Raw genomic sequence first — 26,825 nt, forward strand, 5'->3', positions numbered from 1 at the left:
AGAGACCTCAATGGGTAGAATTACAGGTCATTATTACAGTCCTGAAAGAAATTACCGATCCCCTAAATATTATATCTGATTCGATTTATGTCGTAAATTCTGTAAATATTTTAGAGACGGTGGGCATTATAAAATATTCCTCCTCAGTAAGACCATTCTTTATCAAACTTCAAGAGACAATATGTGCCAGACAACATCCTTTCTACATAACTCACATTAGAGCGCACACAGGCCTGCCAGGCCCCATGGCACAGGGAAATCACGTAGTGGATGTGGCCACTCGACAGCCACATATCTTCCCTGCGCTGACACCGTATCAACAGGCCCAAGAGTTTCATACTAAATTCCATGTCAATGCAAGCACCTTAGTCAGACAGTTTCACATACCGCGTGCAGCTGCCAGAGATATAGTCAGAGCCTGCAATAATTGTGCAGAACAGAGGGTAGTCCCTTCAGTTGGAGTTAACCCTAAAGGTCTCATCCCGGGAGACATTTGGCAAATGGATGTCACCCATCACTCAGAGTATGGTAAAGTTAAATACCTGCATGTGTCAGTGGATACTTGTTCTCAAGTTTTATTTGCCTCTGCCGAATCAGGAGAAAGAGTCCACCAAGTAATTGCACACTGCCTTGCCGCTTGGGCAGCTTGGGGTAAGCCGAAAATATTAAAAACAGATAACGGACCTGCTTACACCAGCAAAGCCTTCCAAAGATTTTGTGCAAATATGGAAGTGCAATTAAAACATGGTATCCCTTACAACCCTCAAGGGCAAGGAATCATTGAAAGAGCACACAGGTCTCTTAAAGACTTGCTCAAAAAACAGAAAGGGGGAATAGGCCACGGCCTGTCCCCGAAGGCTCAACTGTCTGTAGCCTTATTTACATATAATTTTTTAAATGAAAATGCACAAGGAATGACACCTGCCCTACAGCACACCACTCCGAGTCCTCCACATAGAGGTCTAGTCCGTTGGAAGGATGTCCTGTCGGGACAATGGCAAGGCCCTGACCCAGTGCTCAGCTGGGCCAGAGGCTCTGTTTGTGTTTTTCCCCAGGAGCCAGGACGTCAACCAGTGTGGGTTCCGGAAAGACTGGTGAGAACCGTGACATCGCCCGAGGAGGCCACGGAGCTGTTGCCTAAAAAACCAACAAGCCTTCAACCTGAACCATCAGATCAGGCCTCCAACTCTGCTGATGACGGCGGCGACTGACGAGATAGCAACGAAAGCGCCGGTCACCCTTCGATTGTTTAGAAGGGGGACCAGTTTTAATAACCCCCGTTGTCTTCGACCTTTCCAAACTGGGCGAGACTGTACAAAGTCTGTGGAACCGAGTCACCTCATGGTTCTCTTGGCCCAATTTGACTACTTGGATTCTCGTGGCAGTGGGACTATTAGTGGGCTTAGTCACTGTTAAATGTTTGTTAGAACGCTTGTTCCAGACACAGCAGCAACTACGTGTTTCTACCATGTTAGCTATGTCTTCCCAGTCAAATGTGGGTGTGCGTCCCTCCTCGATAGATAGCCCGTCTGAATCACCTGGGGCAAAGCTCTTGTCAGCAAGGTTTGTTGCAGGCTCCCTGGCCACTACCCGTGTTTAGCTAGGCACCAGAGGCTGTTAATTTTGCGCGCCTAGCCGCCTCGACGGTGGAGCTGCGGCCGCAGTCCTGGCCAGACTGGGCTTGGCTCTAGCCATTGCACCGAGGCCTCCGCAGCGTTTCCTATGCCCTGGCTGTCGCTCTCATAATCCCCGCTTGACCCAGTTGCGAGGCGAAGCACTGCAGGGAGGAGTCACGTGGTATCCAGTTCACGGACTCTCCGGTCTCTATATGAGGTGAGCATTCTGGTCGGTGCCAGAGGCTCCGTCGTGTGATGACGCGAGCCTAGTCCAGACTCCCCAAAGCACCAAACTATGTTGTGAGCCACTCAGGCCCACGGGAGCACCATCATCAATAGAGACACTGGGTACAAGAATACGGTCTACGGACCATGCCTCTTATAAAAACAAAAAGGGGGAGATGTAGAGAGCCGCTTTCCGGGTTTGGCCTAGTGGACACGCTGCAGCCTGCTCTAGAGTTCCCCCCGCCCATCGAGTGAGCCAAGATGGCGCTCACATCCTGCTTTTGCAAATGACGCACACGCCCACCAACCCTATCTTCCAATCACCTCTGTATACGTGGCACTAACCTATTGGGTTTGGGCACAGTATATAAGAGGTTACCCGGACGGGGTGGGCGGAGACGACCCACAGGGAGCCGTGCCTGACGGCCGCATAGAGGTTGCTCCCCCGCGGGAAATTTCGCCCGCGCGGAACCTGTAACAGAGAATGCAAGCTTAACTCCAGTAAAGGTCTGTGCTTACAACTGCTACGTGTCTTGGATCTGTGTTTCTCACCAGCGCGGATTTGTCTGCGTCTGTCTCTCCTCATTGTCTCACCCGCCGGCCGGGGGCTTGACGCTGAGCGAGAAGTCGCGGACAGAAGAGGACATGGGCTGAACATAAAGAAGAAATAGAAAAACTGAAAAAACAAATCGCAGAACTTATGGAAGTGAAGGATAAAGTAGCAAACATAGAAAAAATAATGGATAGCTACAATGATAGATTTAAAGAGACAGAAGATAGAATTAGTGATTTGGAGGATGGAACATCTGAATTCCAAAAAGAAACAGAAACTATAGGGAAAAGAATGGAAAAATTTGAACAGGGTATCAGGGAACTCAAGGACAATATGAACCGCACAAATATACGTGTTGTGGGTGTCCCAGAAGGAGAAGAGAAGGGAAAAGGAGGAGAAAAACTAATGGAAGAAATTATCACTGAAAATTTCCCAACTCTTATGAAAGACCTAAAATTACAGATCCAAGAAGTGCAGCGCACCCCAAAGAGATTAGACCCAAATAGGCGTTCTCCAAGACACTTACTAGTTAGAATGTCAGAGGTCAAAGAGAAAGAGAAGATCTTGAAAGCAGCAAGAGAAAAACAATCCATTACATACAAGGGAAACCCAATAAGACTTTGTGTAGATTTCTCAGCAGAAACCATGGAAGCTAGAAGACAGTGGGATGATATATTTAAAATACTAAAAGAGAAAAACTGCCAACCAAGACTCCTATATCCAGCAAAATTATCCTTCAAAAATGAGGGAGAAATTAAAACATTCTCAGACAAAAAGTCACTGAAAGAATTTGTGACCAAGAGACCAGCTCTGCAAGAAATACTAAAGGGAGCACTAGCGTCAGATACAAAAAGACAGAAGAGAGAGATATGGAAAAGAGTGTAGAAAGAAGGAAAATCAGATATGATATATATAATACAAAAGGCAAAATGTTAGAGGAAAATATTATCCAAACAGTAATAACACTAAATGTCAATGGACTGAATTCCCCAATCAAAAGACATAGATTGGCAGAATGGATTAAAAAACAGGATCCTTCTATATGCTGTCTACAGGAAACACATCTTAGACCCAAAGATAAACATAGGTTGAAAGTGAAAGGTTGGGAAAAGATATTTCATGCAAATAACAACCAGAAAAGAGCAGGAGTGGCTATACTAATATCCAACAAATTAGACTTCAAATGTAAAACAGTTAAAAGAGACAAAGAAGGACACTATATACTAATAAAAGGAACAATTAAACAAGAAGACATAACAATCATAAATATTTATGCACCGAATCAGAATGCCCCAAAATACGTGAGGAATATACTGCAAACACTGAAAAGGGAAATAGACTCATATACCATAATAGTTGGAGACTTCAACTCACCACTCTCATCAAGGGACAGAACATCTAGACAGAGGATCAACAAAGAAATAGAGAATCTGAATATTACTATAAATGAACTAGACTTAATAGACATTTATAGGACATTACATCCCACAACAGCAGGATACACCTTTTTCTCAAGTGCTCATGGATCATTCTCAAAGATAGACCATATGCTGGGTCACAAAGCAAGTCTTAACAAATTTAAAAAGATTGAAATCTTACACAACACTTTCTCGGACCATAAAGGAATGATGTTGGAAATCAATAATAGGCAGAGTGCCAGAAAATTCACAAATACGTGGAGGCTCAACAACACACTCCTAAACAACGACTGGGTCAAAGAAGAAATTGCAAGAGAAATTAGCAAATACCTCGAGGCGAATGAAAATGAAAACACAACATATCAAAACTTATGGGACGCAGCAAAGGCAGTGCTAAGAGGGAAATTTATTGCTCTAAATGCCTATATCAGAAAAGAAGAAAAGGCAAAAATTCAGGAATTAACTATCCATTTGGAAGAACTGGAGAAAGAACAGCAAGCTAACCCCAAAGCAAGCAAAAGGAAAGAAATAACAAAGATTAGAGCACAAATAAATGAAATTGAAAACATGAAAACAATAGAGAAAATCAATAAGGCCAGAAGTTGGTTCTATGAGAAAATCAATAAGATTGATGGGCCCTTAGCAAGATTGACAAAAAGAAGAAGAGAGAGGATGCAAATAAATAAGATCAGAAATGGAAGAGGAGACATAACTACTGACCTCACAGAAATAAAGGAGGTAATAACAGGATACTATGAACAACTTTACGCTAATAAATACAACAATTTAGAGGAAATGGACGGGTTCCTGGAAAGACATGAACAACCAACTTTGACTCAAGAAGACATAGATGACCTCAACAAACCAATCACAAGTAAAGAAATTGAATTAGTCATTCAAAAGCTTCCTAAAAAGAAAAGTCCAGGACCAGATGGCTTCACATGTGAATTCTACCAAACGTTCCAGAAAGAATTAGTACCAATTCTCTCCAAACTCTTCAACATAATCGAAGTGGAGGGAAAACTACCTAATTCATTCTATGAAGCCAACATCACCCTCATACCAAAACCAGGCAAAGATATTACAAAAAAAGAAAACTACAGACCAATCTCTCTAATGAATATAGATGCAAAAATCCTCAATAAAATTCTAGCAAATCGTATCCAACAACACATTAAAAGAATTATACATCATGACCAAGTAGGATTCATCCCAGGTATGCAAGGATGGTTCAACATAAGAAAATCAATTAATGTAATACACCATATCAACAAATCAAAGCAGAAAAATCACATGATCATCTCAATTGATGCAGAGAAGGCATTCGACAAGATTCAACATCCTTTCCTGTTGAAAACACTTCAAAAGATAGGAATACAAGGGAACTTCCTTAAAATGATAGAGGGAATATATGAAAAACCCACAGCTAATATCATCCTCAATGGGGAAAAATTGAAAACTTTCCCCCTAAGAACAGGAACAAGACAAGGATGTCCATTATCACCACTATTATTCAACATCATGTTGGAGGTTCTAGCCAGAGCAATTACACAAGAAAAAGAAATACAAGGCATCAAAATTGGAAAGGAAGAAGTAAAACTATCACTGTTTGCAGACGATATGATACTATACGTCGAAAACCCGGAAAAATCCACAACAAAACTACTAGAGCTAATAAAGGAGTACAGCAAAGTAGCAGGTTCCAAGATCAACATTCAAAAATCTGTAGCATTTCTATACACTAGTAATGAACAAACTGAGGGGGAAATCAAGAAACGAATCCCATTTACAATTGCAACTAAAAGAATAAAATACCTAGGAATAAATTTAACTAAAGAGACAAAAAACCTATATAAAGAAAACTACAAAAAACTGCTAAAAGAAATCACAGAAGACCTAAATAGATGGAAGGGCATACCGTGTTTATGGATTGGAAGACTAAATATAGTTAAGATGTCAATCCTACCTAAATTGATTTACAGATTCAATGCAATACCAATCAAAATCCCAACAACTTATTTTTCAGAAATAGAAAAACCAATAAGCAAATTTATCTGGAAGGGCAGGGTGCCCCGAATTGCTAAAAACATCTTGAGGAAAAAAAACGAAGCTGGAGGTCTCGCGCTGCCTGACTTTAAGGCATATTATGAAGCCACAGTGGTCAAAACAGCATGGTATTGGCATAAAGATAGATATATCGACCAATGGAATCGAATAGAGTGCTCAGATATAGACCCTCTCATCTATGGACATTTGATCTTTGATAAGGCAGTCAAGCCAACTCACCTGGGACAGAGCAGTCTCTTCAATAAATGGTGCCTAGAGAACTGGATATCCATATGCAAAAGAATGAAAGAAGACCCATCTCTCACACCCTATACAAAAGTTAACTCAAAATGGATCAAAGATCTAAACATTAGGTCTAAGACCATAAAACAGTTAGAGGAAAATGTTGGGAGATATCTTATGGATCTGACAACTGGAGGCGGTTTTATGGACCTTAAACCTAAAGCAAGAGCACTGAAGAAGGAAATAAATAAATGGGAACTCCTCAAAATTAAACACTTTTGTGCATCAAAGAACTTCATCAAGAAAGTAGAAAGACAGCCTTCACAATGGGAGACAATATTTGGAAATGATATATCAGATAAAGGTCTAGTATCCAGAATTTATAAAGAGATTGTTCAACTCAACAACAAAAAGACAGCCAACCCAATTACAAAATGGGAAAAAGACTTGAACAGACACCTATCAGAAGAGGAAATACGGATGGCCAAGAGGCACATGAAGAGATGCTCAATGTCCCTGGCCATTAGAGAAATGCAAATCAAAACCACAATGAGATATCATCTCACACCCACCAGAATGGCCATTATCAACAAAACAGAAAATGACAAGTGCTGGAGAGGATGCGGAGAAAGAGGCACACTTATCCACTGTTGGTGGGAATGTCAAAGAGTGCAACCACTGTGGAAGACAGTTTGGCGGTTCCTCAAAAAGCTGAATATAGAATTGCCATACGACCCAGCAATACCATTGCTAGGTATCTACTCAAAGGACTTAAGGGCAAAGACACAAACGGACATTTGCACACCAATGTTTATAGCAGCATTATTTACAATTGCAAAGAGATGGAAACAGCCAAAATCTCCATCAACAGAAGAGTGGCTAAACAAACTGTGGTATATACATACGATGGAATATTATGCAGCTTTAAGACAAGATAAACTTATGAACCATGTAATAACATGGATGGACCTAGAGAAAATTATGCTGAGTGAATCCAGCCAAAAACTAAAGGACAAATACTGTATGGTCCCACTGATGTGAACGGTCATTCGAGAATAAACTTGAAATATGTCATTGGTAACAGAGTTCAGCAGGAGTTAGAAACAGGGTAAGACAATGGGTAATTGAAGCTGAAGGGATACAGACTGTGCAACAGGACTAGATACAAAAACTCAAAAATGGACAGCACAATAATACCTAATTGTAAAGTAATCATGTTAAAACACTGAATGAAGCTGCATCTGAGCTATAGGTTTTTGTTTTGTTTTGTTTTGTTTTGTTTTGATTTTACTATTATTACTTTTATTTTTTTCTCTATATTAACATTCTATATCTTTTTCGGTTATGTTGCTAGTTCTTCTAAACCAATGCAAATGTACTAAGAAATGATGATCATGCATCTATGTGATGATGTTAAGAATTAATGATTGCATGTGTAGAATGGTATGATCTCTAAATGTTGGGTTAATTTCTTTTTTTCCGTTAATTAAAAAAAAAAAAAAAGAGAAGGGATAATTGGAGATGAAGGGATACAGACTGTACAACGGGACTGGATATAAAAACTCAGAAATGGACAGCACAATACTACCCAATTGTAATGCAATTATGTTAAAACACTGAATGAAGCTGCATGTGAGGTATAGGTTTTTTGTTTTTGTTTTTTTTTCTTTCTATTATTGTTTTAATTCTTATTCTGTTGTCTTTTTATTTCTTTTTCTAAATCGATGCAAATGTACTAAGAAATGATGAATATGCAACTATGTGATGTTATTAAGAATTACTGATTGTACATGTAGATTGGAATGATTTCTAATTGTTTTGTTAATTTTTTTTAATTAAAAAAAAAAAAAAAAAAAAAAAGCCTACCGATACAGAAGAATTGGTACAACTGACCAAGAAAAAAATTAGGCATGAATTAGAAATACTGGCATTAAAAAAGGAACATAATGGTAAATACAGAAATGATTAACCTTCAAACTGAATAAATCTGTAGACAGAAATAAGCTAAATGAACTTAGCAGTAAATTAGTTTTAAAGGTACATGTTTCACTTATTTAAAAATGAAGCATTATAGGGGAACTTTAAAGAAAAAAAATTGGCTCTTTATACACCATCTCATGTATGTAATATATATGTATTATTTTCATAAGAAAAATCACTAACAAATATTGAACTGACATTTATATTGAATGGCACACAACCTTCCGATATTTTTAAAAGACACCAGTAGACACATCACTTAGATTTGACAGTTCAATCACTTTCTTTTGCATGGGCAGGTACCGGGAATCGAACCCAGGTGTCCAGACTGGCAGACGAGAACTCTGCCTGCTGAGCCACCCCGTCCTTCCATCATTTTTATTACCTACCCTAAGTCAACAGCGTTCCAGCTTGGGTTGACTACATTAAACCACGGGTAAAAAGCAACTATGCCTCACAATATTTTAGTTATGAAATAGCCAAAGCAGAATAACCTCTAGACATAATACAGAAATCAACTTAATTTTTTGTCCAACTGAGTTACACGCGTATTTAGGATAACTTTATACTGTGGTAATTAACAGAAAATGAAAACTTTAAACCTCATGATTTCTTTCTATTATACTAAAAAATGGTGAAAACTATAGCCTACAGCTTAAGTGTCCAAAGAATTGAGGAGGGACATGTCTGTTATCACAGCATGGGTATTATGTTTATACTTGAATTATTCGACCCTGAGTATTTTTCTGTTTCTGCTTAGTAAGTTGTCATCAATTGTTTCCAAAGATAATTATCACTTTGCCTCCTATCTAAACTAATGCAAAGTGAGAGCAGTCTCCTTCAAACTAAACTTTTGATAAGTAAAGCACTTTGTTGGTTTCTTTAAAAGGACCTTCTTTTTAGCTTCTGAGACCATAGCAAAGTATCAAAACCTTACCTCTGAAACTATTTTGTAAGAGTTTCACCAGTATTTTCTCGTTTGTGCATATAAACTTTGGAAGTTGAAAGCAAAGTAAATATCATCCCCAATTTGCAAATCAAGAGGCCTAGAGTTAATTAACAAATCATAAAACCAAGTCTACTTGTAGTCCTCAACATGAGAACTTACCAAGAACTTGCCAAAGCAGAAGAGTGTTCAATCCATATATTGACACAGTTAAATGTACACCTCTGCACACCACCTGGCTCTCCATATATTAGGATGTGAGTCACGAAAAGTTCCCTCTTATCAACAGGGCAGCATGAGAATAAGTATGCATTATACCATGGCACATTCTTTTGGAATGTCCACATTACAAATGTCATTCCAATCACTTTAATGACTCAAAACATTCCATTTCTAAAAAATGACTACTAATCAATTTTACGCAACGATGGAGAACAATATTAGCACAAAGCCAGAACCAAGAGCCCCAGGGAAATGGAAATGGGCTGTGGACCAGGGACATCCAAGTTCATGAGAAAACCATGGTCTCTGTGGTTCAGATAATAACACTGAAATGTCACCTCACTGTCAGGTGGCCTCTTTACCTGAGTCCCACTTACATACATGTATCTGTTTTCTCTCCTTTAATAACGACATAATATGAAATAAAATGTTTAAAGATACTGGGGCAGCAGTTCCAAAACTTATCACCAAAATTCAATGGTCTATTTTTCAAAATGTCCTAGTTAAATGATGATGGTGATGATGGGGGGCAACGGTGGCTCAGTGGCAGAGTTCTCACCTGCCATGCCGGAGACCTGGGTTTGTTTCCTGGTGTCTGCCCATGTTAAAAAAGAGAGAAAAAAAAATGATGATAGGAACAGGGCATGTTATTTACCTTTCATTCTATTAATATATCTAAGATGTTCTATGTAAAGAAATTTAGTCTAGTGTTTTTTCTAATTGTGTACCAAGTACTTTTGGAATATTAAAACAGGGCAACACCATTCTAGAAAGTAAATGTAAAGTTGTAGAAGAGGCTTCCGACTAAAGTCATGGATCCTAGATTCTGTTTTGAGTCCTGCCCTAACTTAGCTGTATAATCTGGATAAAATCACTTAATTTTCTGTGAGCTTCAGTTTATCACTTGATCCAGGACCTACTTTAAAATTCATTTCTATATAAGTGATTTTATCACCAAAGAAACAGTTTATATAAAATTCTTGTGTAGCTTGGAACTTAAAGCTTAAGAACACATTAACCTGCTTCAAAAAACTCGTGCCAAACATTGTTTATTTACTGCTCATTAATTCTGAAAACTGTGGCTGATGTCAACTTTCCCCCTTAAAGGATATAATTTTGACAAGTGTATTATAATTTCAACTTGGTCCCATTAAATGCACCCCTTTTTAAAGTCACTAAATTTTCATAACTTGCAATATCCCAATCACTTGGTATTTGAAAAATGTTCTTAAACAGTCTTTCTCTCGAAATTACAAAAGCAATTAAGCAATTTACCACAAGATGTGGGTGACTAAAACTCTCTTAAGAAGGGTGAGCACATGGCTGTTTGAGGAAGAGAAATCCCTAAAGCCTCACGAAAAGGACTACGGCTAAACTACAACACTGATGCAGAAGCTGCTTTCTCACTGGCTTGCTCTGCCAGTGGTACCTTAATTTCCAAAGTTCACCTCTACTCCTCCCAACAACAGGTCACTATTCTCAAAGACAACTTTGGAAATTAAAAAGTACACTTAGTTCAAATACAGCAAACATTAAAACAGGTTTTAAAAATAGAGATGCAATTCTATCATATTTGTAACTTTTGTTGACACTCATTGCTACTCATGTGAACCAGAAAAATGCTACCTCTTTTGATTTTTCCTCTTTGGTAAATCTTCCAAACTTTTCTATCATTTCAGCCACAAATATAACATCCATTTTGTCAGAAAAGTTGGCTGCTTCCACCGTGTAAGCCAACAATTGTCGAGCTGTTGCCACAGCATTTGTAAGATTGAGGGGCATCTATGTTAAAAAAAAGTAAAAAGAAGCCCTTAATAAAATGACCAGCAAAATTCTGACAACTTAAACTTTGCATTTCAAAACATGGCACTGAATTAAAACTCTTTATCATTTTATTCACCATGACCTTATAAAAATGTTTGGGTTTTTTTTCTTAAATACTCTTTTTTTTTTTTTTTTTTTTTTTTTTAAAGGAAAGACAGAGAGAAGGAAGGAAGGAAGGAAGAAAGGGAAACATCTTTAAACATTTTCTTGTTTTATTGTATTTTGTTTTTCCGTTTTTTGTTACATGGGCTGGGGCCGGGAATCGAACCGAGGTCCTCCGGCATAGCAGGCAAGCCCTTTGCCCGCTGAGCCACCGCGGCCCGCCCTCTTTTTTTTTTTTTTTTGTATGTTGTATGGCGGGATCACATTTCATTATTTGTTCATGTGACTATCCTGTTATTGCAGCATTATTTGTTGAATTTTTATTTGCTTTTTGGGAAGTACATGGACTGGGAATCAAACCTGTGCCTCCCACACGGCAGGGGAGAATTCTACCTCTAAACTACCCTTGCAACCCCCTTTTAATGCTTTTTTAAACCCAAGAAAACCGGAATCGTATTGGAATCTAACCTGAGGGAAATGTTTTTTCATCGTGGAATGAAATATAATGTGGCAAAGCATATCAGGCAAACATGCTGTACTACTTTCCTCTCTGCTTATCCAAATTCTGCACATGCCTCAATCCCAATTGCTTAGTAAAACTTTTCCTGAGTATTCCAGCTGGGAGTGATCAATACCTCCCCTGAAAAACTGCACACAGTATGAACCACTGATTTAGCACTTATCTTTATTGCCATGCACTGCCAGTGTCTTATACGTATTTATTGACTTAAACATTGACTTTGCACCAACCACTGAAAAAGGATAGGAAAGGTGCTAAGAAGCACAAGAAAATGTATTAACACAGAAACCACCTTCCAGCTACTTTTAATCTAGTAAGGTTTAGAAAAGATGCATAGAAGCAACGACAGTAAAAGACAGATGTGTAGTGCAAATGCTATAAGGGGTCACTTTTGACAAGTGGGATCGTAGAAGGCACCCAAGAAATGGCTTTCCAGGTAGATGTGAATGGTGGGCTGGGATTCTGGCCAGTGGGTATAGATCATAAAGGTATTTAAACCAAGGCACAAAGTCAGGCAATAACTTGAAAGGAAGAATGCTGTCACAGAGGGCCATGAATCCTGGGTGAGAAGAGTAGAGCTGATCCTGAAGATGGATAATCTCTGGGAAATAGAACTTTAAGAAATTAAAGTACGACTCCAAATCCTTCTAATTTACCTAGTATTTGGAAGAAACAAAAAACATCCTATGTATTTGGTTTGAATAATTTTATTCAAAACTTCAGTACCTATGAAGACTTTTTAGTTACCTGATTAAACATATAAAGAACTCTGGTGACGTCATTTGCATACTGGCAGCGAGAATAATCGTCGTCTGCCCAGAAGCCACCTCTATCACATCTGCGCCAAGCCTTCCTCTCATCCTGTGGATTTCCAGGATATATCCCACTTCCATGATTGTTCCGAGAGCACTGCAGATACGCAGTGATGCCAGCCAACGTTCTGGGCCACCTAGAAAGATGAAGACCGATTATCAGAAAAGCCACATGAAACCTGACAGAGGAAAGACCAAAGACTAAAGCATGTCATATATAATGCTAGAGGAAAATCAAGAAGAAACAGATCAAGCTCGTTTTAATAAGGATCAATTTATTTAAAAGGAAACAAGAACTATTTTAGGCTACCATACAGTATATTTTAAGATGACAATAGAATAGAATCCTAAAATATTCTAAATAAGGCTATGAACGGACAGAACAACTCTCTTATCCAACAAAAAGAAAAAATAGTGAGCAAACAGCTTTTGCATTCCTTATTAATTAGTGTTCTTAGATTGTTGCTCTATATAACCATCAGGTATATAAGGTCAGGCTCTTGTCCAATATAATTTGGCCTTTTGCAGAAGTAAAGAATCTGTGTATGTGCAACAAAAAAAAGTTAATATGCAGGTCTGAGACCACTGTACTTAAAGAACTGCTTGCAAAAACGAACCCTTTGTTGGCATTGAAAACTTGACTCTCAAGAGTGCACTGATGAAGGTGATTTACTATGCCTAGACTGTGCAAACAAGATCACTATAATAAACACCTGCTTTACCCCTGGCATTGTGACATTTTGGTACATCCTCTGCAGAGTGTGCCTATGTGTCCAGCCTTCAATGCAAACATTGGCTTCCCTCAGCAGGTACAAGGCACACAGGCTGCTGCATTTTTGTTACCGGGGGAAAAGCATGCTCTATGTAGTCCCTCATGGGAGAGAGTGAGAGTAAGGAAACCTGGATTCCTTCAGACCTCACCTGTATGTTTCTTCCTGATCCTTATAAATCTTAATCATGAGTACAGCTTTATGCTGAGTCCAAGAACTCATAGTTCTTGTAGCAAATTTCAAAAAGCTGGGGTGATCCTGGGACCCCTGGGCACAATATGGAACTGAATTTATCAGGAGAACCAGCTCACTATGCAAAAACCTGTGGGCACAGAGGGCAATGGTGGTGCAGTGGCAGAGTTCTTGCCTGCCATTCTGGAGACCAGGGTTTGGTTCCCGGTGCCTGCCCATGTTAAAAAAAAAAAAAAAAAAACCTGTGGACAGGGATCATGACTAACTGGGTTGGGAGAAATCTTCGTTATTTAAGCTCCACTGTTAACTTCTACAAAATCGGTAATGAATTCAGCCAATTAATACAAGTTGCAACTGACCTATTACACAGAAGCTGCTAAATTATAATATCACTCAAATCAAAATATAAATCATTACCCAAAGCTGCATAAACAGATTAAGCAACACTAAGCTAAATCTTATTAATAACGTGGGATTTTAACTGCATAATATGTGTCAGTGATAAATAATTCATTAATCAGTTAAATATGTAGATATTTGCTTCTATTTTTAAAAATATAAAACTCTTAGAAATAATGGGAAAAAATAAAAACACCACCATCCACAGAAAACATCATCTTATGATTTATTTTAATAATACAGTTAACAAATGTAATATATTTTACCTTAAAGTATATTCTGTAAATATTATATATCAATAACTAATTATATAAGAAACTTATCCATCAGCAATAAATAAAAGTTGATTTTCATGTACACAGGTGTACAAGAAAATTGTTTTGTTTTTTATAATGGACAAAGATAATAAAAAGAACAGAATGAAGAAGTGGCTTGCCAAAGATGTGACTACTTCTTTATTTTATATATGAAACACTCGCACACAAAAGGCTTCCATTACCATTAAAAATTTAGGCTTACAGCCACGAGGTAGCAATTGTACCATTCACAGACAATGCAAACTGGGTATTAAGTAATTTTTATGCTATTCAAAAAAGCAACATAGTTCCCTTAGTTGATTCCAACTATATGCTCATTATTAAAATCCCTGATATTCTGAGCATAAAGAATATCACATATATAATGTATTTAAAGATGTTTTAAATACCTGAAGTAACAAGAAGTTGCTACTTTTCATAAATTCTAAACTTATCAAAAAAAAAAGAATCTTTAATATTTAATTCATTCCACTTATCTTAACACAGTACCAGCAACCCCCCCACCCCCAGGGCTTCAATGGCTCCTCAAGTTTCAGGCTATCCAACAGCTTTCATCTTCCAAAGTCCTTCTCACTTAATTGCCAAAAGAAATGAATAGGGGAAGAAAATTAAATGCGTTTCTCCTATGCAAGATGTCTACTTAACTGGCAAGAGTTAAAAGTGACCCAGCAATGTGTAACCTGTTCAATGTCATCCATGAAAGAGCCCTTCAAAAGAACAGAAAATACCTTTAGCCTGTCTGAATTTTGCACACTTCTGCAGAATACCCATCATGTTACCCTCAAGCAGTGTTCTTAGGATGCACCACAAAGACACCTGTTAAAAATGGATTCCTCAGGGTCTGTCCTGAGAGGCAGCTACATACACAAACACACATTTCTCAAACTTTGTTACTGAGGTCAGGAGACCAAACACACGCCTTGGAGCATAATGCCAGTCAGGCTTTTCGGTGCCGTCCATGCCACTGACCTGAAGTCCCCTTTGTTGTTGACCACCCTCTCCGGGGGGCAGTACTGTGCAGAACTTTCCAACACCACAATCTCGACGGTCCTTGTGTTGCTCCCACGTTTGCTCTGGACGCGACAGCCCCAGTGTCCAGTTGATCCAGCCTGAATATTAGAAATGGTGAGGGCACTGCACGAAGAAAGATTTTAAAAAGAAAAGAAAACATGGTTAGGCAAAAAGGGAGAACCACATGCCCTTCAATCATTCATTTAGCAAATACATCTGAACGTGTTACAGGCCAACCCCTTACTATGTAAAAATGAATAAAAATCCATCCCTTCCATTAAGTGCTTCAGCAACGAATCATGAAGACAAACAGGTAAAGGGAGACTTAAAATAGCCCAAAAGTGACGGCAGTAGTTTGAATATAGTCCAATGGTACATGATGCCAGGGATGTCTCCTAGCAGGCAAAAGAGCAGAGCTCTGCAGGGAGAGGGGATGGCGAGCCCAAGGGCAGAATCGTCATGGCACATTCTTGAACAAAACCAACTCAGAAGTTTCCAAGTTACAACCACCTTTTCATAGACTCCGCGGAAACTATTCAAGCATGAAGGAAGGAGAACACTATTATGAAATATAGGATTAAGAGAACATTTAAGGCAAAATATTATAATAGAAATAACCAGTGAAATTTCTAAAAAAGATTTCGTAAGTTAACCATGAAAGCCTTAACAAAAGAAGTGTTCCATATAACGGTTTACTTGAAGTTGGAAAACAGCTATATTTCTGTTGAGGTGCCAGCAAATTCAGTTTTCAAGATGAAACCATAATTCTCTAATACAAAAACTAATTAATTTAAAAGCAAATGTCAGAACCCTCAATTAACCTTTGTTCCCCTCATATGACCCATGATGCTTTGCTATTCTGTAGACAAATACTAAGAAACCATAAAGATACAGGGACTGTATTATTTTAATTAACTTATAAAATTATGGCTTGAAGTTAATACATATTTTATACAGTCTCCTAAATAATCAATGGCTATATTCCTATACAACATCAAATGTCTATATTCAAAAACACTGAAGAAAATATTTATCATCTATACTAACTCGAGAAGGAAAACAAATTCAATATATTGCTATCAAGAAAGGGTAACACAAAAAGTTTTACTTTAAATTTGAATAACCAGAAAGTTTTTCAAAGATTCTCCTTTGTATAGTTCCAATGAATTTATACAAGTGCAGAAAACATTTTGGTAATGAAAATAATTTCCTAATCCAGAGTTCCCAAACTCTGTTGGTACACAGAATCTTCAGTGACTCAGCCATTTTTCACAAATCCCTCAAACCAGAAGAATTTGGTTCCATTCACCAAGTTAAATTCCCAAATTAAGTCATTCAAACAACTTAGTAACCATTTGAAAAAAACAACACACACAGATCAGGGAGGGGGGTAGGAAACCCCATATATTTTAATATTTCATTCTTAACCACAATTACTCCCTGATGGTGTGTGTATGTGTCTTTTGGGTGAATCACAACTTCTCAAACCTCAGATTCAGATGATATAAATTGACACTCTCATTTCCCACTCCAAGATGATTTCTAACAGAACTTGTTTTTTATCATAGTAAACACCAGCATCCCAGAAGAGGGTACCTGTGCTGGTTTGAAAGGATATATGCCCCCTAAGAAAGTCATGTTTTAATATAAATCCCATTTCATAAAGGTAGAATAATCTCTATTCAATACTGTATGTTTGAAACTGTAATGAGATCATCTCCCTGGTTGATGTGATTTAGTTAAGAATGGTTGTTAAACTGGATTAGGGGATGACATGTCTCCACCCATTTGAGTGGGTCTTGATTAGTTTCTGAAGTCCTATAATAGAGGAAACATTTTGGAGAATGAGAGATTCAGAGAGCAGAGAATGCTGCAGCACCACGAAGCAGAGAGTTCCACCAGCCAGCGACCTTTGGAGATGAAAAAGGAAAATGCCTCCCGGGGAGCTTCATGAAACCAGAAGCCAAGAGAGAAAGCTAGCAGATGACCCCGTGTTCGCCATGTGCCCTTCCAGATGAGAAAGAAGCCCTGACTGTGTTCACCATGTGCCTTCTCACTTGAGAGAGAAACCTTGAACTTCATTGACCTTCTTGAACCAAGGTATCTTTCCCTGGATGCCTTTGATTGGACGTTTCTTTAGATTTGTTTTAATTGGGACATTTTCTCAGCCTTAGAACTGTAAACTAGCAACTTATTAAATTCCCCTTTTAAAAAGCCATTCTGTTTCTGGTATACTGCATTCTGACAGCTAGCAAACCAGAACAGTACCACTAAGAGAAATGTATTATGATCTAATGGCAACATTGTAAACTACTTCAAAGTAGGAGCTAGGCAGCGTTCAGCAGAGCAGATGTTGGGTAACACCAAGCGTCCTCCAAAATTTTAAAATACCCCACAGTGCCTCTGTGAAGTCACTGCAGCGCTCCAGGGCACTCTGACACACCATTTAAGAAGAATGGCCCTAAGATATCTTGCAAACATATTCTAGAGACAATTTTAGGAATACCTTTCAGGAATCCTTAAGGCAGCATATTTGGATACTTAAGGAAAAAGAGATTGTGTCAATTTTGTCTCTCAGGAAAACTACAAATACTGATTCTTACTAATGAAGGATCAATGAAATGAGGAGACCCATGAATAATCAATAGGTATCTCAAGTTAACCAATGCAATGAGCACGTATTTTCTTCTTCTACAAGTTCTTTATTACTCTGGGGTAAACTCTGGGTAAAGGGTTCCTTAGTCTTCACTAGAAAGATTTTTACTTTAGCCAAGTGTCCCTGACAACAGAACCATTTGGCAAAGTTACTATCTGTGCTGGTTTGAAAGGCTGTATGGCCCCTAGAAAAGCCATGTTTTAATTTAAATCCTGTTTCATAAAGGCAGAATAATCCCTATTCAATACCGTATATTTGAAACCGTAATCAGATCATCTCCCTGGAGATGTGATTTAATCAAGAACAGCTGTTAAACTGGATTAGCTGGAGGTGTGTCTCTACCCATTTGGGTGGGTCTTGATTAGTTTCTGGAGTCCTACAAAAGAGGAAACATTTTGGAGAATGGGAGATTCAGAGAGAGCAGAGCAGAACCACACAGCCATGAGAGGCAGAGCCCACCAGCCAGTGACCTTTGGAGATAAAGAAGGAAAATGCCTCCCAGGGAGCTTCATGAAACAGGAAGCCAAGGGAAGAACCTGGCAGATGATGCCATGTTTGCCATGTGCCCTTCCAGATGAGAGAGGAACCCTGACTGTGTTTGCCATGTGCCCTTCCACTTGAGAGAGAAACTGTGAACTTCATCAGCCTTCTTGAACCAAGGTATCTTTCCCTGGATGCCTTAGATTGAACATTTCTATACACTTGTTTTAATTGGGACATTTTAATTGGCCTTAGAACTGTAAACTAGCAACTTATTAAATTTCCCTTTTTAAAAGTCATTCCATTTCTGGTATATTGCATTACAACAGCTAGCAAACTAGAACACTATCCTAAGAATTAATTTTTTATGGTTACGAAGTTTAGAGTTACTTAAGTACAGTTTGCAACCATAAATAGATTTGTAAAGTAAAGCTACTTACTTTCTAGTGACAAAATTTAGAGTTCTAAATTAATCAAAGCTGTTTTAATTGGAAAAGGGTTTTATTCTACTTTCTGAAGCTTTATTTTGCACTGTCAATTATATTATGTATTTAAAAAACAGTTTAAAGTGTACTATCTGATGAGTTTTGACATATATAAAGACCTATGAAACTATCACCACATTAAAACCAATGTAACAAATGGGGCGCTTCTCACCAGAACTTAATATATCATTTCTAACAATTAAATATTTAGAAAATAAATAGACAGAATGATACAGCAAACGAGCAAAATGTTATAAGCTGGTAAACCTGTGTTTCTAGGCAGGGGTACACTAGAGTTCTCTATATTGCTTTTGCATTATTTTGTAACTTTCCCGTAAGATGCAAACTATTTCAAAGTTACATTGCTGTTTTTTTTTAAATAGCATTAATCACAAGATGAAGCATGAAAAATTAGGTGATTCCTAAAAGGGAAAATTCAAGCTTAGCAGAAAGAAATTAACTTTGGTGTTAAAAGTTTATATTTCTCTTCTTAAAACACAAATCAAAAGTCTGCAACTTATTAAAAGTGGTTTCCTTTTATCCTATGATTTTTCTTCTAAGACTGGATAGAAAAGATGATTAATTTCAGAAGATGAATAAAAATCAGACAAAGGAATTGTTAGATATCTATTTACATTTAAAAATGTGAGATAACATAGAATATTACTTCAAATTCCAGTGAAACAATGCAATTCTGAAAGGATAAATAAAATCCACAGAGACAGTTCTTCATCTGATAACTTTTACCTTGCAATCAGCGAGCAGTTGTGAATCATGTTCTTTTCAACAAAGATGCCTTGTGACTCATTGGTTTCAACAATTCGCCCATCCTGATACCATAACACTTGCATGTCCTGATCAATATATGAGGCCATGCACTGGAAAGGAAGGCTATCACCTTCAAATACAACTTGACGATGGGATGGAGTCATGTAGAAAGATGGCAATTCAAGGGGAGGATCTAGAGTAGCCAAACAAGAACTTAGTAAATAAATACAATGCCATACTTGCAAACCACAATTAAAAGTTATAGAAATGCTAACTGAAATTATAAAAATATAAAAACAAATATTCCTGCACTATGGGACATGACTCCCAGGAGTGTAAACCTCCCTGGCAATGTGGGACAGAAATCCTAGAATGAGTTGGGATTCAGCATCAAGGCACTGAAAAAACCTTCCAGACCAAAAGGGGAAAGAGAGAAATGAGACAAAATACAGTGTCAGCGGCTGAGAGAATTCCAACAGAGTCTAGAGGCGAGAGGTTATCCTGGAGGTTATTCTTATGAATTATATAGATAACCCCTTTTTAGTTTAAGGTATATTAGAGAGGCTAGAGGGAAGTGCCTGAAACTGTAGAGGTGTGTTCCAGTAGCCATGTTTCTTGACGATGACTGTATAATGATATAGCTTTCACAATGTGACTGTGCGATTGTGAAAACCTTGTGTCTGATGTTCCTTTTATCTACAGTACAGACAATGAGTAAAACATATGGATTAAAAGTAAATAAATAATAGGGGAACATTTTGTTAAAAAAAATAATAGATGGATACATGGGGACAAATGTACCTGTTGCAAACTATAGACTATTAATAGTATAACAGTATAATACTGTTAACAGTACTATTTTAATATTCTTTCATTGACAGTTACCAAATGCACTACTCTATGAGTCAAGGGGTGGGGGGTGGGGATAAGGGGTATGGGAGGTTTTGAGTTTTGTTTTTTATTTTTATTTCCTTTCTAGAGTAATGAAAATACTCCAAAATTGATCATGGGGATGAATGTACAACTATGTGATGATATTGCAAGGCAGTGATTGTATATTCCAGAGAGTTTGTATGGTGTGTGAGTGCATCTCAATAAAACTGTATTTAAAAAATAAATAAATAAAAATAAAAATGGAAAAAAAAATACATATTCCTGCACTAGAACTCTAGTCTTAGTACCAACAAGGTGACTATTAAGTCAAGTGACCATCAGGAGAAAACAGAATTAAGTAAAATTTAAATAAAGGCATTTCAAAATCATTTCTGACATTGAAAGTGGTTCCTTTTCAGTATTATCTTAAGACTATCAGAAGCTGACTAAAAGAATGAGTTTTAAAATGTGGAGAATGGAACAGGTGATACACACGATTTTAAAATGAAGAGCTGAGATTTTATTACTTTTGATTAAAGCACTGCTTTCTGATTATAAAAATAATACATATTCATGGCAGAAAATTCAGAAGATTTAAAGAAAATGAGAAAGAAAAAAATATTTTATAATCCTATATATTACAATCACTTTCAGAAAGCAGATGTATTTCCCACCCACTCAGGGAAAAAAAATGGAGAAATTTTAAACATACATGTAAAAATATACACAGATACCATGGACTCATTAAAAGCCTTTAAAATATTTGGTCCATTTGTTTACCACAGCAATTCCACTAATTTTAGAAGTGTACCCTAAAGAAATAACAGCAAGTAGGCAAAGATGCATGCATGGAAATGCATGTTTATGGAATGAGAAAATATTAATCTTAATATGCAATAATAAAGACATTGTTAAATAAATTATGGTTGCATTTATAATGAACTGGTATGCATCTATTTTATATAAAGATGTGACAGACAAGGAAAGAAGTTGAAGTTATAGCAAGTTTAAAAAACAGTACAAAATATCATTAGATTCTGATGATATTTTTGTAAAAATACGCACATATATAGACCGAAGAATAAGGTATGGAAGGTCTCCAGTTATCGCTGGGTAGTAACAAGAATGCAAGCATGGGCTTTCTTTCTTAATTTTCATCCAATGAACATACTTTATTTGTGAAACAACAATAATGATGATAATTAACAGAAAAGGAAAAAGAGTATCACAGGACTGCTTACTTCCAAATAAAAAGGTCAAAGTGGGATTACCCTGTTATCATTTTAGGCACTTTCTTTTTGTTGTGTTAGTTTTTTGGTGGTAAATGGTAGCAGTGGTGTTTTAACACACAGCAAAATGTGTTATTTCCTTCTTGTCTTCAGATATTCTTCAAAATGATAATTTTTCAATAACTACCCACTATTTCATTGAAGATGTGACACATTATTAAGCCAATTCCCTCTTCTTGAGAACTTCAGATATGCTTAATACAGAAAATATATTTATTTTCATCCTCTCTCTTTTTTCCTTTGTCAGGCTTGCTAGTGACCCATCAATTTTATTGATTTTCTCAAAGAACCAACTTTTGGTTTTATTGATTCTTTCTACTGTTCTTTTGTTCTCCCATTCACTTATCTCTGTTTTAATCTTTGTTATTCCTCTTCTGCTATTTGCTTTGGGGTTAGTTTGCTCTTTGTTCTCAAGTTCCTCCAGGTTTGCTCTTAAGTCCTCGATTTTTGCTCTTTCCTGTTTTGTAATATAGGCATTTATGGCAATAAATTTTCCTCTCAGCACAGCCTTTGCTGCATCCCCTAAGTTCTGATAAGTTGTATTCTCATTTTTATTCATGTCCAGATAGCTACTGATTTCTCTAGAAATTTCTTCTTTGACCCATTGGTTGTTTAAGAGTGTTATTTAATCTCCATATATTTGTGAATGTTCTCATTCTTTGGTGGTTATTGAGATCTAGCTTCATCCCACTGTGATCAGACAAAGTCCTTTGAATAATTTCAAATATTTAAAAATTTTTAAAGATCTGTTTTGTGCCCCAGCATATGATCTATCCTGGAAAATGTTCCATAAGCACTAGAGAAGAATGTATAACCTTGTGCTCTGGGGTGCAATGACCTATAATTTCTGTTAGGTCTAATTCATTTATCAAGTTATTTAACATCTCTATTTCCTTGTTTATCTTTTGTCTGGTTGTTCTATCTATAGAGGAGAGCAGTGTATTAAAGTCTCCTACTATTATTGTTGAAACATCTATCGCTCCCTTCAGTTTTGCCAAAGTCTGTCTCGTACTTTGGAGCTCCTTGATTGCGAGCATAAACATTTACGATTTCTATATCTTCTTCGTAAATTGACCCTTCAAATTAGTATATAGTGTCCTTCTTTGTCTCTTATAGTGCCATTATACTTAAAGTCTATTTTGTCTGATAGTAGTATAGGTACTCCTACTTTCTTCTGGTTACAACTTGCATGGAAAATCTTTTTCCCATCCTTTCACTTTCAATCTATTTGTGTCCTTGTGTCTTAAGATGAGTATCCCATAAGCAGCATATAGCTGGATTATGTTTCTTAATCCATTCTGCCAATCTGTATCTTTTAATTGCTAAGTGTAGTCTGTTAACATTCAAAGTTATTACTGAAAAGGTGTTTCTTGATTCCACCATCTTATCTTTTTTATTTTCTTTGTCAGATCTATATATTCTTTTCCTTCTTTCTCTTTGTATTATTTAAATTATCCTTAGTGGTACTCTTCAATTCTGGACCCTCCTCCAGACCTCCCTCTCCTATCTTTTTTTTTCAGCCGGCAGAACTCCTTTTAGTATTCTTGTAGGGTCAGTCTCTTGTTGACAAATTCTTCCAGGATTTCTTTGTCCGTGAAAGCTCTAATTTTCCCCTCCATTTTTAAGGACAATTTGGCTGGGTACAGAATTCTTGGCTGGAAGTCTTTCTCTTTCAGGATCTTTAACATATCATACCACTGCCTTCTCTCCTGCAGGGTACTAGTCTGAACTCAGTCTTATTCGATTTCCCTTGTATGGAGATTATTTTTCTCTTGCTGCTTTCAGGATTTTCTGCTTCTCTCCAACATTTGACAGACTGATTAGTATGTGCCCTGGGGAAGGCCTATTTGGATTTATTCTGCTTGGAGTTCTTTGGGCATCTCTGACTTTTATATTTACGTCTTTTATGAGGGTTGGGAAGTTTTCCCCCATGATGTCCTCAACTACTCTTCTTAGCTCTTTACTCCTCTCTTCTTCTGGGACACCAATGATTTTTACTATTTGTGCACTCTGTTTTGTCTATCATTTCCTCCCTGAGTTCCCATTCAATTTTTTCCATCTTTTTTTGCCATTTGCTTTTTTGAGTCATCGAAGTCCTGTCCTCTATATCAATTATTCTTTCTTCTTTCTCTTCAAATTTGGTGTTGTGTGCCTAGAGTATGTTGTTTATTGGTCAACAGAATCTTTAATCTGTGATTTCCACTATTTTTCTATTTATTCTCTCAAATTCCTCTTTGTGCTCTTCTACTGTCTTCTTAATCTCCTTAATATCATTTGCTATCCCACTTATTGTATTAAGGAGAGTTGTATGAACATTTCTGATTCACTGTGATACGCTTACTGATCTTCTGCTGTCTTCACGGCATGTAAATACCTTGACTGATCTACCCTGGGAGTTGATTTCTTTCAGTAGTCTACGCCTTGTGCTAGCGGGATGGTTGTACAGCAGGGAGCAGGGCACGGGGTGGAGCACTCAGTACGGTGATTTGTTTCAGGGCAGGTATGGGTGCAGGCTGAGGTTGTTACACTGATGATTGTGAACGCGGGCGCCCAGCGGCCAGGGAGGATGTGGCTTTGCGAAAGCACCGGCCTAGGGGGCATAACCCTGGTGTGCGCTAACGCACAGGGCCCTTTGTGCCCATGCGTAGATCTGTGGCAGCAGGTCAGCATTAACCCTTAGTGGACTGGGGACAGATGTGACCTGGCTGCACACTTCAACACTTTCTCAAAGCTGGGAAGCTATGCGCATGCGCAGTTCTAGGACTGCCGTGAAGTGCGGTTCCCAGAGCTGAATGACGTGATTGGAAGAATGGCTATTTTTAAAACCAGTCAAAAAATAGATAAATTAGATTTTTTAATGCTCCTGAATGAATTATTGACATAAACTTACTACTATCAAATTAAAATTAATAGCTGTATTTCAGTTCCCCATCCAAGTGTAAAGAGAAGTTTACAATCTGTCAAGAAAAACATGGCGGCCAGTCAAAACGCAGCAAATGTTGTACCGGTCTCTGGTTCTCCCTTACCACACGTCAACAGCTCCTGCCTCACACCTGTGACGGGCTGGGCCTGCAGCGACTTGGGGTATGCACACCTGGTATCCCGCACAGTGATGTTCCTCTCCTTTACCCAGCGGTGCATCCACAATATGTTACAATCACACAGCAAATACTCTGTCTGAAATTCTCTGTAATGTACAAAATACAAATTAAGAGTGTACAGCAGGGCATTCTAACAGTGGTTCAGTGGCAGAATTCTCGCCTGCCATGCCGGAGACCTGGGTTCGATTCTTGGAGCCTGCCCATGCCAAATAAATAAATAAATAAATAAAAGAGTATACAGCAGACAAAACTGAACAGTACTTTTGCTTTGCATTAGATTATACTTTTGGTGGCAAGCATGCTACTGCTCATCTTTACCAGACTTATGGCATATATAAATGGTTGTGGTCTCCTTCCAAAGAGCTAACTCACAGAGCATTTAATCCTAACATTGTTTCCCACTGATCCCAGGACTCCAGTTTTGATGACAGTTGGTATGCAAACAGAATCTATTTGTCATTCCCCTTCTATGCAACAAGCTCCTTACCCCAGGGTTCTGGAGAGCCAAACCTCCATCCTGTTCATCTAAAACGTCTACCCATTCATCATAAAGCATATGGCACTTAAACTGGCTCTTCCCCAAGTTTTCCAGCATCACTGCCCTGTTCTTGGCCCAAATGCCAACACTCTTCTGTTTAATTTTGGCACTGAAATAGCAAACTAAGGCAGTTTCAGTTGGTAATATTCTGTGTAATTACACCAGAAGTTCCGCAAGGGTAGGGACTATTTCTGACAACTTTCTACTATACTCAAAGTGATGCCATAGATATTTACAGACATAAGGGATAGCACACCAGCAAACGAAAATCAAAAAATGAAAATACCTCCTACTTGATGTGAAAGAAAATATCAAACCACAAAATTATCTGGACATGAGGCAAAACATTCTATAATTTGCCACCTGAATATAAGAAACAATAAGAGGATACAGATAACGCAATAATGTCTTCAGTCCAGGGTTTAGTAAAGACTACTGTGCATGTGCACACATCATGCTAAGTTGAGCTAATAAAAATAAAGGTAAGACATTAATCCAGCCAACAAGGAGGACATAATGTAATAGGAGGAACAAAAGTATAAATACAACTAAAACTATAAATATAAATCAACAAAACGCAAAGAGCAAAAGACAAGTATGTATATATCTAATACAGGCAGTACACTGACAAAGAGTTCATTTTCTCACAGTTTTCACCAAAAAAAGGTGTGGTGGGAAGGGTGAAGGAGATATTTTATGGCAAAGAGAAAGCAAATTTTAAAAACAATTCTGAGGGCGGGTCACGGTGGCTCAGCAGGCAGAGTTCTTGCCTGCCATGCCAGAGACCCAGGTTCCAGTCCGGGTGCCTGCCCATGCAAAAAGAAAGAAAAAAAAAAACAAAAAAAACGATAGGATGACAAGCCTGACTTCTAATTTCCTAAGCACCACCTCCTGGTCAGTTCCTATCACTACTAGGTAAAAAAAAAAAACTGGCAATTTTCCCCATTTTCTCAATGAAGATACTTTCCCTATTCCTACAAGGTGGAATCTCAAAAGCCTGATTATCATTTGCAGCCTTTTTTATTCCCTAAGCTTTAGAGAAATGGTTGGCTTGAATCCACTAAATATCCAAAAGGAGATGTTTCCAATCATATAAAAGCTGCCTTCTTGATAAGAACGGTAGTGGCACACACAGGAGAGACCAGATAATGGCCAATCCAACATGACTCTAGAAGCACATATGGGAGCTCACCTGGACCCTGAGGTACCAGACGAATGCTTAACCTATTTGCTGCATCCCCATGAAAAATGCTAAGTGAGATTTAAATGACAGATCTTAAAAAAAGAAACCTGCATATGCCAAACAGGTATCTGGTAGAGAAGATCATTTTTCTTGGAAAAAGACACTCAATTCCACAAGTTATGCACAATGAAAATAAGAGGAATGTAGTTCAACTGACATTCCAACAAAAACTGGAATAACTTTCAATCTGAAATAT

At 37.8% G+C, this 26,825-nt stretch overlaps 1 protein-coding gene across 1 annotated transcript in view; it reads right to left on the reverse strand.

Moving 5' to 3' along the window:
* ADGRA3 (adhesion G protein-coupled receptor A3) overlaps positions 1-26,825 on the reverse strand; it is a 155,457-nt gene that overhangs the window by 57,059 nt on the left and 71,573 nt on the right. Inside the window, exons 6-10 of the mRNA XM_077136508.1 lie at positions 24,774-24,934; positions 19,565-19,778; positions 15,155-15,319; positions 12,443-12,644; positions 10,876-11,031 (exon numbers count right to left, since the gene is read on the reverse strand). Coding sequence (XP_076992623.1) covers positions 10,876-11,031; positions 12,443-12,644; positions 15,155-15,319; positions 19,565-19,778; positions 24,774-24,934 — 898 coding nt within the window. The remainder of the gene's footprint in view (positions 1-10,875; positions 11,032-12,442; positions 12,645-15,154; positions 15,320-19,564; positions 19,779-24,773; positions 24,935-26,825) is intronic.

Source organism: Tamandua tetradactyla, chromosome 19 (assembly GCF_023851605.1).
Source record: "Tamandua tetradactyla isolate mTamTet1 chromosome 19, mTamTet1.pri, whole genome shotgun sequence".
Taxonomy (NCBI): Eukaryota; Metazoa; Chordata; class Mammalia; order Pilosa; family Myrmecophagidae; genus Tamandua; species Tamandua tetradactyla.